Source organism: Myotis davidii, unplaced genomic scaffold (assembly GCF_000327345.1).
Source record: "Myotis davidii unplaced genomic scaffold, ASM32734v1 scaffold201, whole genome shotgun sequence".
NCBI lineage: Eukaryota > Metazoa > Chordata > Mammalia > Chiroptera > Vespertilionidae > Myotis > Myotis davidii.
The window spans coordinates 5,387,614-5,404,905 of NW_006297819.1; the positions used below are offsets into that span (position 1 = coordinate 5,387,614).

At 40.1% G+C, this 17,292-nt stretch overlaps 1 protein-coding gene across 1 annotated transcript in view; it reads left to right on the forward strand.

The window, feature by feature from the left end:
• CFAP44 (cilia and flagella associated protein 44) overlaps positions 1 to 17,292 on the forward strand; it is a 75,636-nt gene that overhangs the window by 24,173 nt on the left and 34,171 nt on the right. Inside the window, exons 7-15 of the mRNA XM_006773614.2 lie at positions 265 to 481; positions 932 to 1,046; positions 3,981 to 4,145; positions 6,690 to 6,845; positions 7,675 to 7,722; positions 8,313 to 8,412; positions 11,601 to 11,695; positions 15,401 to 15,610; positions 16,257 to 16,367. Of these exons, the coding sequence (XP_006773677.2) occupies positions 265 to 481; positions 932 to 1,046; positions 3,981 to 4,145; positions 6,690 to 6,845; positions 7,675 to 7,722; positions 8,313 to 8,412; positions 11,601 to 11,695; positions 15,401 to 15,610; positions 16,257 to 16,367 (1,217 nt within the window). The remainder of the gene's footprint in view (positions 1 to 264; positions 482 to 931; positions 1,047 to 3,980; positions 4,146 to 6,689; positions 6,846 to 7,674; positions 7,723 to 8,312; positions 8,413 to 11,600; positions 11,696 to 15,400; positions 15,611 to 16,256; positions 16,368 to 17,292) is intronic.

Consider the following 17,292-nt stretch of genomic DNA (forward strand, 5'->3'; position numbering starts at 1 on the left):
CACATCATCAGAGGCACTTTCTTTCTCCTTCTCTTTCTGTCTTTCTCTCTCTTGTTTTGTCTCTCTCCTGTGTGTCTGTGTTTTAAAATCTTGGCATTGTTCCATCAATACACATCATGAAGGTCTCTCTCTCTCCTTCTCTCTCTCTCCCTCCCTCCCACCCTCCCTCTCTTGTTCTCTTTCATCTCTACTGTGTGTGTGTTTTAAATCATACACTTTTGAAAAAGAAATAAATATTGCGTCTGTTCATCACTTGCATTTCAGATGGGGCTGACTTAGGCTATGCTTACGTGGACTTTAACTACAGCGGGACACTGCTGGCCTCTGTTGGTAGCAGCCCTGATTATACTTTGACCATCTGGGATTGGAAAGAGGAACAGCCCATACTGAGGACAAAAGCTTTTTCCCAGGAAGTCTTTAAGGTTACTTTCAATCCTGAAGATGACGAGCAGCTTACTACAGCAGGATCGGGCCACATCAAGTATGTGTGTGACTGTACAGGTGCTAGGAGATTATAGTGAGGGTATTTTCTAAGGGAATCGACCAGCTGGAGACATTTTTGCTGATGTTGTTAACATTAAGATATCTTTAAAATGTGTTCTTTTTAAAGTTAACTAATTCAATATGGTGATTTATTACTGCAGACAGCACGGACAAAAAAAGGGGCTTTTAAAGTTAGCCTGCTGTCGTCTTACAGGCGTTACCTCCTAAAACAGTTCGTACATTGCCTGCCTAAAGTTGGCATAGTATTTCCAAATTCATATTGAACTTTCACATTGCCTATTAAATTTGTTGTTTGAAGCAATAATGTATGATGGATAAGCCCTTTTGGCATATTAATCACATGAATGAATGAAGGCAATAATATATGTGACTATGAAGTATATAAATGCGTTGAGGTAGGTACATTCAGTCTCTCTCTTGTCTGCAGATTCTGGGAAATGGCTCAAACATTCACTGGTCTCAAGCTTCAGGGCTTCCTAGGTCGATTTGGCAAAACAGCCACTACTGATATAGAAGGCTACATGGAGCTCCCAGATGGGAAGGTGAGTACAATGATAAAATTATGTCTTCAAGTGACATGCACATATGAAGGCACATTATACATTCTAAAAAGCACTGCCTTTATTAGCAATAACAGATACTGTAATTGTGAATATAGTGAACATTTAATTCTGCCTCTTCAGATGATCACTTTAATTAATATATTTCCATGGAATTGTCATAACCCACTGCACCTATCACTTGCTGTTTTGTTTTTCTTAAACCTCACCCAAGGATATTTTTCCATTGATTTTTAGAGAGAGTGGAAGAGAGAGGGAAAGACAGAGAGAAATATCCATGTGAGAGAAACACATCGATTGGTTGCCTCCTGCACTCAGCCTGGGCCCTGACCAGGGAGGAACCTGCAACCGAGGTATGGGCTCTTGACCAGATTGAACCTGGGACCCTTCCGTCCACAGGCTGACACTCTATTCACTGAAACAAACAGGCTAGGGCTTGCTATTTTGTTTTTAATAAATATTATACACAATATGCAGACATTTTCCTCAATTAATATAATGATATCCTTGTCACATTTACTTGTCATGGAGTTGCAGTGTTTATAATGTTTATCTTGCCCTTCTTTTCTTTTCCATGACGCTTCAAGAGGATTTACTAGGTCAAAGGTTATATACTGTCTTGTGGCTTTTATTTTTTATTTTATTTATTTTTTCCTCCTGTATTCCCCCTTTCAATCTTGTCTGCCACAATCAGACAGACAGAAAGGGCAAGGACACTTTTCTCTTGCATCTGTGGCTTTTATTTTTATTGTTAGATTATTATTCAAGATTGAGCAACTTTATAGTAATATCTGCAACACTGCAGCTTTAATCTGTTAGTTTATTTTAACATATTGTGAGATTACTCCTTCTCTTCCTCTACAAAGCATATAGGCATATTACCCATAGAATTAGTTCTCCATTAATATTGTATTTAATTTCCTATTAGGATTATTTTTTGTGATCATTTCAATTATAAGTAAATGCCAGTATACACATATTACTCTAAGAAACAAAATGGTTTAGTCCTCTACCTAATGGGATAGGATGTTCTTAATTTATAATCATGGCGTGTAGGAGGAAATAGAAAGCATTGGATGCTGGCTAGGCAATAGTATATCTAAACCTATAAGATGATTGTAAATTATTCCACCTTCAAATTCTGAATACTGTAAGAATTAAGTTACATAAAGATTAATACAACCCTTGTTAAAAACATGTTGTGAGATGTATCTTTAAAAGGTTCAGTAGAGATTGTGTAGATGTTGGGGAGAAAAGAAGTCTTTTTAAATAAGAGAGCCACAAAAGGAAATGCTTATCATTAGAAATAAGTATCAGATATTTAAAAGACTAATTAGAATAATGATTTCATATGAGGGGTTTAACAGCCAGGCAGAACTATTATATATTGGAAGAGTAGACTTTCAAATGAAAGAAGTTGTAGATACATTTGGCCACACAATGCCAGGTGAATTAGAGGAAGGGAAATCTGGAGTCAAAGAGATGAGCTAGGAAGGAAGATGTTGTTTTCCTCTAAGCAGCAGTGATCAGGGCCTGGACTTTCCTGAAGACAAATGGAATAGGAAAGCTAGACATGAATGACATTTCAGAAAGGAATGCCATATAAGCTTTGGTGAACTTTCGTGGCTTTGGTCACTCGACAGAAGAAACCTTCACGTGTAAATGAAGACTCTACCAAAAATGGGCTGAAGCTTCATAGGTAAAATAGATAAGAATAGGTAGACCAATAGGTAGAAAAGACTGAGTGAGGTCATAAGCTACTCTGGGTGAGAGGGAAGTGGGGATGCAGAATCCTAGAGCAGGCTGGCAAGAATTAGGTCAGTTTCCCAAAGAGCATTCCATGGAGCATTTGTCTGCATAGCAGCTCTATGAAAATAAGACTTCCTCTTCAAATTCCTTCTTAGCTAAAATTCTTCTTGCTGATTCCCAGTGAACACTTTTGTGTTAGAGCATCCAAGGAGTCCTAGAGAAAAGAAATGTGTTTGTCTTTGTTTAATCCAGCATCTGTCTCCTTAGGCTGGGTAGTTGGAGCAGGAGCTTTTGAGCCACAGTGCTTGGTTTAGAATCTGGACTCCTCTGAGTAATTTTGGGCAAGTTAGTTAACTGTCCTGTTCTTTAATTTTTTTTCCTTATAAAATGGAGATGATAATAGTCAGGGCTTTCCCTGGCCCATATGGTTTTGTGTGAAAAGAAAAACTGTCTCCCCTGGAGAAATAAAGTCCCAACTTGCACAGCTGTACGTATTATCCCCAATAAATGTACCTGGTTGATATGGTTGTTACGATTACATAACTTTATGTATGTAAGGTCTCCATTAATATTACCTTTTAGGTAACACCTGTTAAATGTCCTAAGAACTACTGTTTGGTGGTATGTACTTTGGGAAGTGCTGGATTAAATGGATTAGCATGAGGTGGTTCCCGATGACTATCCTTTGAAATTGGATACTATTAATGATATAATCTTCTGAGTTGAATAATGCCCTCACAAATTATCAAACATCTTATAATAGTTGATATTATCATACTTAAAAAGTAGAATCTCATCTGTCAAGAACTTTAAACATGCCTCTAATTTTTGAGCCAGTAATCCCATTCCTGGATTATGTCCTTAAGACATGTACAAAGAAATATATAAAAGATACGTTTGGAAAAAATACCAGCAGCATACAACCTAGTCACAATAATGAAAATGATGCATAACCCTCAGAGGAAATACATAAAAATGGATTAGTGGTTCTTCTTGGGGCAGTGCATTTTCATTTCTATATTTTCTTATTTTTTCCGTCTTAAAAAATTTTACTTCCATAATCAAGAAAAATAATCTTTTAAAAATCATTTTTCCTGCTATTTGAGTCATAAATATACACATTTGTCTGTCTTAATGCACATTCCTTCCTTTGTGCACACCTGCCAGGTGCTGTCTGGGTCAGAATGGGGCAACATGCTGGTTTGGGAAGCTGGCCTCATCAAAGTCGAGCTCACTCGAACTGGAAATAAACTTTGTCACCAGGGCCCCATCAATCAGATAATGCTGGACGAGGGGGAAGTTATCACCATTGGGTCAGATGGATGGGTTAGGGTAAGTTTTCTTGATTCTTGAACAGTAGCATCCACATCTAAGCCTTGCAGATCACCCAGTTGGTTCTATTCATTCTTTATTTCTTGGAAAGGTCACTTTATGAAGAAAATTAGTGGCCATTTACTCCCAGGGCCAACTCATTTTAAAGAATGCTCTTCTTATGGTAAATATTTGAATTCTACTCAAAATTAATTTACAGCATCTGAGCTCTGAAATTTTCTGAGGGGATCTTTTGTTATGTTGATTTTGTTGTTGAAATAGTAGCATCAGAAAATGAAAGCCCATGTTATCACAGTGTAAACAGTGGACACAGATGTTCTTCTAAAATGCCCGCTATGAACAGGTCATTTTCTAGGCACAAAAGAGCCAAACATTTGTTGTTGTTTTTTCTTTTTGTAAATCTTGACCCGAGGATATGATTTTATTGATTTTTTTTAGAGACAGAGGAAGGGAGGGAGGGAGGGAGATAGAAACATCATTGATCGGCTACTTTTTCCCCTTCCCCCCCGCCTGCCCAATAGGGGATCAAGCAGAGAGAGATACAGAGAGAGAGAGAGAGAGAGAGAGAGACATCAATTGGTTGCCTCCTCTGAGCCCTGAGCAGGGATAAAAGCTGGAACCTAGCTATGTACCTAGACCTGGAATTGAACCCACAACCTCTTGGTGTACAGGATGATGCCCCAATCAATTAAGCCACCCAGCCAAGGCTTGGTTATTTTTTCCTGAGTTACTAATCAGGAATATACTCAAAAGTGAGAGGAGAGGGTTTGGCTATGGATGCACCCTCCTCCTTGCACCTGACACTAGTGAACTCACCTCTGGACACACTCTTGCCCATAGTGTGGGCTAAGCTGGAAGGTTGCTCCTCCTGGTTGTGGTCACACCGCTGTGTGTGTACCCTGCTACTGCTGACAAATTTGGAGCCTCCTGATTTGTTTTGTGGTCCCCTTGGTACAGACTCCTTCCCAGGCCTTTCCTAAGGAAGTGGTGGTGTTCTCTGGGTATTCTTTAGGATGTATGATTACCAGAAATAAGACTGCATCCTAAATAGTCTGGTCATTGTTGACACCTAGAGAGCGTACTATGTCTAATATACTGTTTATGCCATATCCTCTGCCTCTTACCATTGGCTTTTTGAACCCAAGTATAAATTTTTTACATTTACCATATTAAATTTAATCTTGTAAGATTTTACTCATTACCCTGAGAGATAGTTTATGTCCTTATTATTATGTCATACAGTATATTCAATGTTTCCAAGATGTGTCACCCAAAATGTCAAGGTACGAAATCCTCAAGAGAAAAGTTGAGTATTTCACAGAGGATCCCTTCATGGACACTGTTAATTTTAAGGTTGCTTCTCTTTTCAAAGTCCACCCTCATCTCCTCACTCCCATTAGGAAAAATTGACCCCACTCCCAGGCGTTAGTCTGGCCCTAAGACCTGGGCCTCCCACCACAAGGCTAATCTATGGGACAACACCAATCCTCCCAGAGTCTGAGTTATTGAGGCCAGGACATGGCAGGATGTGTCAACAGAACCTCCAGACTGGGCTTGGCACGTCACAGAGGAAGTCCTTCCAAGTCTCTCTGCTACATGAGGTGACTGTGCGCCCTCATCCTTCCTGTAGCTTTCTGGTCTCCTATCCCAAGAACAACAATCCTTATTTGGACAGTACAGTTTAAATCTATGATAAGTAAGAGGAATATTTTCTAATGAACACATCATCTACATTCATTTTCTCTGCTTATAATGAAGATGATGTTTGAATTATTAAGCAAGAAGTTCCGCCCTAACCGGTTTGGCTCAGTGGATAGAGCGTCGGCCTGCAGACTGAAGAGTCCCAGGTTCGACTCCGGTCAAGGGCATGTGCCTTGGTTGCGGGCACATCCCCAGTGGGGGGTGTGCAGGAGGCAGCTGATCGATGTTTCTCTCTCATCGATGTTTCTGGCTCTCTATCCCTCTCCCTTCCTCTCTGTAAAAAATCAATAAAATATATTTTTTTTAAAAAAAAGAAGTTCCATTTCCCCTTTCCAGGGGCCTACTAGTATACGTGTATAAAACAGGGCTTAGATGTCTTGCTGAACAAGCGAACCATTTATTCCTGATAGCCACTCCATGTGCAAAAAGACCTGTCTGAAACCTTGAAATACAGATTACTTTGGGAAAATTGGAATTCTTTTTTAAAAAATATATTTTATTGATTTTTTACAGAGAGGAAGGGAGAGGGATAGAGAGTTAGGCACATCGATGAGAGAGAAACATTGATCAGCTGCCTCCTGCACACCCCCCACTGGGGATGTGCCCGCAACCAAGGCACATGCCCTTGACCGGAATCGAACCTGGGACCCTTCAGTCTGCAGGCCGACGCTCTATCCACTGAGTCAAACTGGTCAGGGTGAAAATTGGAATTCTTAATCAGAGTTGTATTTTCTCAAAAATCTCTATAAATACAAAGAAATGTCTTGGTATTTATTTTCTGGCTTAGAAAACAAATTCAGAAACTGCTGTATGACTAAGGTATTTTCTTATTAATTTTATGAGATATGGGATTTTGAGACCATAGACACTGCTGATATTGTAGACGAGACTGGATTGCTAGAGATTGAGCCCATCAATGAACTTCAAGTGGACAAGAATGTTAAACTCTTCTCCATGATAAAAATGAGCGAAGCTGGAAATAACTTTTGGTTGGCTCAGGTAAATTGCATTCTTCCCTCTTGGCTCTTTTAAAACTACCTGGACATAAACTTAAAATGGTATTATAATATATTGTCATTATAAGTCCATTTTACTATTAAGACTACTATTGATACCTGAATGAAGAGTTCCTGAATTTGGTATTTTAATTGACATATATTTTATACACAGGAAACCTGTTAGGAGCATTTGTATTATGTTAAACTAACTACAAGTATAATGAGATTGCTGTGTTTACAGTGTGGTTGTGTTCTAAGATATATAGAAGTTGATTTAGTTACATTTTAGGCACACTTAAACATCCTATATAATAAATGGGTAATATGCAAATTGACCCTAACAGCAGAATGACCAGAAAGACCTCTGGACCAGTCACTATGAGGCACACTGACCACCTCTTGGTCCCTTCCCTTCCCCTCCACTCCCCCCACCCCCCGGCAGGCTCTAATAACCTGATGGCCACCTTTGGTGGGGGCGGAGCCAGTGAGCAGGTGGGAACAACTGACTTCTCGGTCCCTTCTCCTGGCCGTCAGGCACCGATCACCTGAAAGTGAACAGGGAACCAGGAGTGGGTGGCCATGGGGAGCAGGGCCAGCTGTGGGCAGCTGGGGAAGATAGCCCTGATCACAGGCCAGGTCTAGGCACTGTACCTGCACATGAATTTCATGCACTGGGCCTCTAGTGTGTGTGAGTGTGTGTGTGTGTGTGTGTGTGCGTGTGTTTAGTATTATTGTTTGTCCTTACTTTAAATCATAGGAAGAAAATTATTTTAATTTGGTAAAACTTCAAAGTGATAAGACAAAACGTTATTAGGTATTTAATTTTTTAGGATTCCAATGGAGCCATATGGAAGCTTGACCTCAGTTTTTCAAATATTGTAAGTTGCATATTTTCTTATTTTTTTTCTAATTTTTATAATAATCTTTGTTATTCTTTATTAAAAGATACTTTTTTCTCTCCATAATTGATCATTATTCCCATCAAAAACTTGGTCAAGATATCTGATTCCTGAGAATTCATATTGTTTCTTTCTCTTTCTTCTTTCGTTATTGTTGTACATTTAAAAAAGTCTATCTCATAGCAAAAGTTACCAGAAAAGTGGCAATGACAATGGCTAACATAGAGCGCTTTACAGTTTTCATAAACATGAGCCATTTGCATTTATATTATCTCGTGTAGTCCTCACTCCTATCCTATTTAGTAGGCAGGCAGTTGCTATCATTTTACTGATGAAGAAATAGACACTGGCATTCAAAGTGGCTTGTGCAAATTGCACAGCCAGTACTCCATTGCTCCTAATTCCAAAGTCCAGCGTTTTTTCTAACCTATAATGCTTTTTCTTATTTCTATTCAGATAAAATCACACATGTAGTTACAGGGTGCTATTTGTGTTTCTTTAAACTTGACCTTAATTCTACGTTAAGCTATCTTTGAGACCTAATACAATTTCTGTCTTTTGATGATCAGACACAAGATCCAGAATGCCTCTTCTCCTTCCATTCTGGAGCCGTGGAAGCCTTGGCTATGTCTCCTCTCACTTACCTTATGGCCACAACTGCCTTGGACTGTAAGTAGGAACTTTAATTAAAATATAGCTGTCCTTTTTGTTTTGTTTTCAATACAATCTTTTGTATGTGTTTGATTAAAAGCATTTGAGAATTTTTCCAAAAGTGGAACCTCTTAATAACAGTGAGATGAGTCTTTGTGGTGGGGAGAGAGCACAAAATGCAGCAGCCATGGTTACTGTGAGATTAAAATGAGTACACAGTCAGTACATCAGTCATGAAAGTGCTATTCACTTTGGTTTTATCTACATTTGTGCTGTTCTTTTCCTTTCTATCTCCTTTCTTCCTTCTCGGCTTATGGGGAATCTGTGTGGACTGTGCAAGGGAAATTGATCTGCTAGTCAATTAACAGTTGTGAGAGGGTGCAGGCCAGGCCGAGGGACCTCCTAGTGCACGAATTCATGCACCAAGCCTCTAGTTGAGTATATTCCCTATGCTAAACTTTAACATTCCTGTGACTGTTCTGTAACTACCAATTTGTATTTCTTAATTCCTTCACCTTTTCTACCCAGTCTCCGAAGCCCTCTCCCATCTGGTAACCATCAGTTTGTTCTCTGTATACCTGAGTTTGTTTCTGATTTATTTATTTATTTATTTTGTTTTCTAGATTCCACATGTAAGTGAAATCATATGGTATTTGTCTTTCTCTGTCTGACTCAGCACAATAGCCTCTCAGTCCATCCATGTTGTTGCAGATGACAAGATTTCATTGTTTTTTTATGGCTGAGTAATATTCAATTTATATATGCACCACTTCTTCTTTACCCATTCATTTATTGCTGCATCTTAGGTTGTTTCCATATGTTGGATATTGTAAATAATGTGGCAATGAACATATGGATGTATATGTCTTTTCAATTTAGTGTTTGGGTTTCTCAGATAAATATTTAGAAGTGAAATTGTTGGGTCCTTCTTTGTCTCTTGTTATATAACCTTTGTTTTAAAGTCTATTTTGTCTGGTATAAGTGTTGCTATCCCAGTTTTTTAATTTCTGCTTCCATTTTTATGAAATATCCTTTTCCATACCTTTACTTTCAGTCTGTGTATGTCTTTTATTCTGAAGTGAGTCTCTTATAAACAGTATATGTAAGGGTGTTGTTTTGTTACCAGTTCAGCCTCCGTATGTCTTTTGATTGGATCATTTAATCCATTTGCCTTTAAAGTACTTGTTGATAGATATGTATTTATTGCAATTTTATTATTCATGTTTGGATCTTTTTTCACTCTTCTTCTTAAAGAAAACTCTTTAACATTTCTTGTAGTACTGGTTTGGTGGTGATATACTCCTTTAGCTTTTTCTGGGAAGCTCTTTATCTGTCTTTTAATTCTAGATGATAACTTTGCTGGGTATTATAATCTTGGTTGTAGGTTTATGCTTTTCATCACTTTGAATATTTCATGCCAATTCCTTCTGGTCTGAAAAGTTTCTGTGGAGAAATAAGCTGACAGTCTTATGGGAGCTTCCTTGTAGATAATTAACTGCTTTTCTCTTGCTGCTTTTAAGATTCTCTCTTTGTCTTTAATCTTTGGCATTTTAATAATAATGTGTCTTGGTGTGGAGCCTCTTTGGGTTCATCTTGTTTGGGACTGTCTGTGCTTCCTGGACTTGCATGTCTATTTTATTCACTAGATTAGGGCTTTGATCACCATGGAGGATAAGCTCTACAGGGGCTGGCCCCACAGAACAGGACTTCATCATTACTCTGGTTTCTGCTGAGTCCATCCCTTAAGTATGTTCTCATGGAGGAGGTTGGGTTGTGCTTTTATGTGGTCTGGAGCTGTTCACCAGGTGCACTGGCTCTGAGACCTCCTGGGAGGTACAGGCCAAGGTCAACCTGTGTCCTGCCCAGGGCCTCCTGGCATGAGCTACACAATGACCTGCAGATGACTGCTACTTATGCTGGGTTTGGAGATGCCCAGGAGAGACCAACCTATGAACCAAGGCCAGCTATCACTAGTGCTGGGCCTAAAGCCACTTACAAGAGGTACATAGCAAGGGAAAGGTCAGATGTTGCTTGCTTGAGAGATTTTAGAAAAGTCTGAAGTATCATCCAAGACAGGTCATTTGTATGGAAAAGCCACTGGAAATGGCTTGGGTTGGGTGTGCAAGTTGGGTGGGGTGGGGTTTCAGGTAATTGCCAGGGTGGGGCAAATGGGGACAAGTTGACAGAGACTCAAATATGGCACTTGCCTGCTGGCTCAGTGGGAGCAGGGCTCAGAAAAGAAACAATGGCCTCTGCCAGCACTTCTGTTTGGGAGAAAGCTGCCCCTCCAATTCTTACCTCCAGGCCACATAACTCAGTCCCTCCTATACATCCCTGGTGCCCAGGCACTGGAACTCAGAGCAAGTCAGTCTGTGTGTGGGCCCTTTCAGGGGAACGCCTGAGACTCTGTCTCACTCAGCCATAACCCAAGCTGGTTTTTACAGCCTGAAGTTAATGAGGACTTCTCTTTCTAGCTCTGAAATCCTGGGCTGGAAGGCCTGAGATGGAGTTGGGACTGCTTGTTCCTTAGGGGGTCCTCTACAGCTGGAAATATCAATCCCGATTTTTATCTGCCACACCTGGGTGTGGGACCCATTCTGAGTCTCTGCCCCTACCAGTTTTGATGTGGCTTCTTATATCCTTAGTAGTAGGACTTATGTTCAGCTTGGTTTTAGGCAGTTCAGAATGATGGTTCTTCTGTAGTTTAGTTGTAATTCTAATGTGGTTAAAGGAGGATGCAATTACTGCATTTACCTACACCGCCATCTAAACCAGAACTCCCACTTGTCTTCTGTATTACACATGTTTATAAGTTATCCAATCAACACTATACATAGAAATTTTTTTGTTGTTGTTGATCCTCACCTGAGGATATTTTTTCCATTGATTTTTAGAGAGAGTGGAAGTGAGGGGGAGAGAGAAAAACATTGATGTGAGAGAGACACATTGATTGGTTGCCTCCTGCATGCTCCCCAACCAGAATCAAATTCTCAATCCTTCGGTGAGTGGACTGATACTCTAACCCTTGAACTACACCAGCAAGGGCATATATAGAAATTTTTGACTAAGGAAAGGTTATTGGATTATCAGTGGATGTAGTTATTTATGAAATTTCTTGTTAAAATTCTCAACATGTGAAGTGAGCCAAGGTTATTTAAAAAAGGATTACATATACATTTGTTTCTTTTAAAACTATCTTTCTATAGGTTCTGTTCGAATCTATGATTTTGCTAGCAAAAATTTTTTGACTCAAGTGAAATTCAAACAAGGAGGCACAGCTCTTGCTTGGGTACCTCGTCTGGTAAGTTTATAATAAGGAACTTCTATTAGATTTTATTAATAAATATAGTATACAGTGCTATTTTTTAGAAATACAGATATTTTTCAATTCTGGATTTCAGAGAAGAATAATCATTTTAAGTTAGTTTATTCACTTAGAATGTGATAGATATCATATGATGGCCTTACTATTGTGATTTTGTTCCTGTTTTAATGAAAATCTATTTTTATTCTACCTGCAGATTAGTAATAGTTCCATATTACAAAGTAATTACACAACAGAACTTTTTGTATATATCCTCTATCTGCCTGGCTCTGATTTCATTCATTTTATTTATATTTCCAGCATGCCTACTAGGTGCTGGGCCTTGTTCTGGATTCTAGGCCTGTAGCAATGAACAAAGACAAAAATACTTGCCCTTGCTACAGATTACAGTAATAGTGGGAGACAAGGGGCAGAGACAGACAATAAACAAGTAAATTTGTGATATGTCAGACAATGATAAGAGCTATAGAAGAAAATCAGGAAGAGACAGGGAGTTGTTCTAGTTACCTATTGCTGTGTAACAAACTATCACAAAATGTAGTGGTATAAAGCAACCATCATTTTGTTTTGCTCACTTACTCTGTAGAGTGGGAATTCAGACAGGTGGCAGCAGGGATGGGTTATCACTGCTTCATGGTTTTGGGGACCTCAGCTGGGAAGACTTGCATGGCTGGGTCCTGGAATTATCTAAAGGCTTCTGTATTACAAGTCTGGCACCTGAGTTGAAGGCTGGGCTAAGCTGGGATGTCAGCAGGAGTGCTTACCTAATATCCCTTCCTATGGCTTGGGCTTCATCACAGTATGGTGGCCTCAGGGCAGTCACACACTTCTTACACAGAAGATCGGGACTCCAAGATCTAGTGTCCCAACAGACAAGGCAGAAGCTACTGGCCTTTCCAGCCTTGGAAGCCACAGATTAAAGGGGGAGGGATTTAAACCCCATCGCTCTATGGGAGGCATGTCAAAGAATTTACAGCCATGTTTTTAAAATGTCATGGGAGTATTTTGGGAATGTTTTATCCTTACTGTTTTGGGTTGAAATAAAATACAAAATATTTCAAGCTTAAAGTAGATGTGGAGATGACTGGAGTGGAGGGGAATTTCATGATGGGATCAAGATCAGAAGGAGAATTTAGGCCAGGGAATAGAGGCAGAACAATGATTAGGCTAAAACAAGTAGAAACCACAAATATTTGGGTTACCAAACCTGGCTCACTCTTTATTCTAATCTTTTTACACCCTTACTGAAGTCTTTAAAATACAGCCCAAGTAATTGAATCATTTATTGAGATGGTTATGTGATGTCCATAAAATGTTTCCTGTTTTAGCCTTACATCCAAGTAATGATCATATGGATATTATACTAGAATTAAATGCCCCTTCTCCATACTCTCTTGCCTTCTGGAAAACTCCACATCATTTTTGATAACTCAGCTAAGGTCAAACATCATCTCCTCTGCATAGCCCTTTGTGACCCCACCTTCAAATACAGCCAAGTGTTCCTTCCTGTCATTTTTTTTTTTGTTTATTTGTTAAGGATTGTGTATATACTTCTGTTACAGCACTTAGCACAACATACTAAGATGATTTGCTTTATTATATATCCTTTCCATAGGCTGTTTGTTGTTGTTAATCCTCACCTGAGGATATTTTTTTCATTGATTTTTAGAAAGAGAGGAAGAGAGAGAGAGAGAGAGAGAGAGAGAGAGAGAGAGAGAGAGAGAGAGAGAGAGGGGGCGTGGTGCATTGATGTGAGAGAGACCTGCATGTTCCTTGACTGGCTGGAGGTCAAACCTGCAACCCAGATATGTGCCCTTGACCAGCAATTGAACCCATGACCCTTTGGTACATGAGCCAACACTCTAACCACTGAGGAGCACTGACCAGGGCAAGACTGTGTTCTTCATAGTGACAATCATACCTACTCTTTGTACCTCCAGGGCCTCTACAGTTACTGGTACATTTAGAAATTTAGTAAATATTTGTTGAATTAACAACATTCCACTGGAGTTGAGTGGGGTACAGTTTTCTTATTCCCAATATTCTCCTAATTGCTTGGCCTCAGGCATGATCACTGTGCTGTAAAACAGCGATCGCCAACCAGTGGTCTGGTGTCCATGGGATCTGAAAGATTGGCGACTGCTGCTCTAAAGATACCAGGGATGCCTGGCTGGTGTTGCTCAGTGGTTGAGCGTTGACTTATGAACCAGGAGGTCATAGTTTGATTCCTGGTCAGGGCACATGCCCTGGTCTTAGGCTCGATTCCCAGTGTGGGGTGTGCAGGAGGCAGCCAATCAATGATTCTCTTTCATTATTGATGTTTCTATTTCTATCTTTCTTTCCCTCTCTGAAATCAATACAAATGTATTTTTTTTTTTTAAAGAGAGAATACCAAGGCTATTGCCCTTCTCCTGAATGCCTTTAAGACAGCATATTTAGCACTTTCAGGCATTGCTGGATTTATATTCCCAACCCAGACTTCTCTAAACTACAGATGATATGTCATCTCTACTTTGAGATCTTCAGGGGACTCCAAACTCAACACAGCCAAGACTAAATTAATGACTTTCTGCTTGCCCCCAGCTATCCTCCCTCCAAAACAATAGCAGCAACAAACCACACACACACCTGGCTTCTTCCAGTGTTTCCTGACTCAGTATATATCTTAGTTGTCATTGACACCTTCGTCTGCCTCATTCCCCATGTCCATTCATTACCAATAGGGCCATTATACTTTTACTAAAATGTGTCTATGTCCCTCTTCTCCACTACATCACCTCAGACCACGTTACCACCATCACCTTTCTAGAGTATGGCAGTCATCTCTTCAAAGGACTCCCAAAGGTCGCCCTGCATTCCATCAGGCCATCTCAGATCTACCTTACACACAGCAGTGAGGATGACATTTCTAAAATAGCAAATCTGATCATGCCACTGCCCACCCCCAGCCCACCACTAAAAACCTTTTGTTGACTTCCTGCTACTCTTGGGATGAAGACGATGCCTACTGTGACATGGTGCCTGCTTATTTCCCTCGCTAGCCTCTTGTGGATGCATTGCTCCCTTACTCAGTCTGCTCTAGTCAAATTATAACTTTTTTCTTGAGTTACATTCTTTACTGACACATGACATTTGCACAAGCTACAGCCTCTCCCAGAAGTGCTTCTGCCATCTTCCTGTTCGTTCATTCCTGGGCCTTTTTCTGATCTCAGCTCCACCATCTCTTCCTTCAGAAAGTCCTCAGTCTAGGTCAGCTTTCTTTGTTATATGCTCTCAGAGAATAAGTTTCTTTCCTTTAGCACTTATTTCAGTCCTTAATTCCTCACTCATTTGTGTGATTTATTAATTAATGTCTGTCTTCCCCACTAGATCATACATTCTGTCAAAGCAGGGACTGAGACTGCGTATGCTCATTCTTGAGTTGCTGGTGGTAGGCGCCTGACATGTAATTGACAGACAATCCTCCAACATTTGCTCATGCATGGTTGAACTGCCATTGTTTGCCCATTTCATAGTCATCCTAGAATAGATGGAGGTTACCAGAAAGTGGAAGAAGAAATTACCAATGGGCAGCCATTGTTAAATGATTTAAGTCTACTAATAAATAAAATACAGATGTAACATAGTATAACTTCCCTAATCAACTAATTTCAGATTTCTTGCATTTAATTTTTGTCTAAGATAAGCTTCACCGGAGCACAGATTATTATAGGATTTGAAGATGGGGTTGTTCGAGTTCTTGAACTTTATGATCCAAAAGAGCTCACAATTTTTGCAGGACGGAAGAAATATTCAGATGCAGATCTTCATTTGAAACATGTTTTCAAACCCCATACTGCTCAGGTTACTGCTTTAGCTTTTGAACGTGATGGAGAAATTCTAGCCACAGGGGTGAGTAGTAGATTTTCTTTGTTTTCTATTGATGTTTGATGGTTAACCTTGCCTTAATCTTCCTACTTAATGATGCCTTATTTGGTGATGCTCATTTCTAAGAACATACCCATATTTTGCTTTCTTTGTATTCATATTCTTTCAGCATGGTCTGTGCATGACATTTTAAAATATTCTTACAACTTGAGTTCTAATGTTTATTTTAAAGTAATAAAAAATTTCAGCTGGGAAGTCATGCAAGATGTTTTATCTATATCAATATTTCATAGCATAGGTATATGCCCATAATAGAAGAGAAGAATGAAGAGAATGACTATGTAAATTCTTTGTGCATTAATAGGTGAGCATTGGCATTGGGGCACATTTTTTTCTGAATTAATCTTATGTACAGGTATGGTCATTGTTTTTTCAGAACCAAATACTGGAATACATGGTTTATCAAGTGTTTTATGGGGAAAATGAAGTAAATATTTGCAATAAGAATTTTTTCAGAACAATCTGGGAATACATGATCATTGTAGTTATAAGTGTGCATGTAGGAATAAGTATACAGTAAATATATGATAGCTAATAAATGCTGCTTTGTGTTCTATGGAATTGATTTTATAATAATATATATTTGGCTGATATTTCTTATTTTTCTTAGAGTAAAGATAAAACTGTGTTCTTCTTTGAAGTGGAAAAGGATTATAAACCAATTGGTTATATTAATACTCCCGGACCTGTTATCCAGTTAGTATGGTCTCCGGTCTCTCATGTAAGTAGTTATTATTGGTCTTCATGCTTAAATCTTAATTACTACACAATGAAGTGACCTGATAGATAGAGAATAGCAGGCGCAATTATTAGCCCAATTCCTGGCTTCCGCATTGAGGGACCAGGATGCTGCTCAGCTTGGCTATTAGTATATCCTCAGGAGCTTCACGTTCTCCCCACTACCCCTCTTCCTTCCACACTCTAATTAGTTGTCCACAGTCCCCTCTGAAAACATTGGGTTATATCCAGCTTTGGTTCAACAGTGATGCCTTATCTTGATAACACAATATGTCAGAACTAGAGGCCTGGTGCATGGATTCGTGTACCAGTGGGGTCCCTCAGCCTGGCCTGTGGGGATCAGGATGAAACTCGCTTTCCAACATCCCCCGAGGGGTCCCAGATTGTGAGAGGGCACAGGCCAAGCCAAGGGACCCCACGATCAGGGCCGGGGAGCAATCACAGGAGGGCTCCAGTGCATGCCCAGCCCATGTCACCCAGTCTCTATTGGCTGGACCCCAGCAGCAAGCTAACCTACCAGTCAGAGTGTCTGCCCCCCTGGTGGTCAGTACGTGTCATAGCGACTGGTTGAATGGTTGACTAGTTAGACACTTAGCATATTGGGCTTTTATTAATAGGACTAGAGGCCCGGTGCACAAAATTCATGCACTGTGGGGAGAGGGTCCCTCAGCCCAGCCTGCGTCCTCTCTCAGTCCGGGACCCCTGGTCCTTACCACCTGCCTGCTCGCTGCTCCTTACCACTTGGCCCACTGATCCTTAGCGCTGCCGCTGCTGCCGCGAAGGCAGGAGAGGCTCCCACCACCACTGCTGCGCTTGCCAGCCGTGAGCTCGGCTTCTGGCTAAGCAGTGCTCCCCCTGTGGGAGTGCACTGACCACCAGGGGGCAGCTCCTGCATTGAGCGTCTGCCC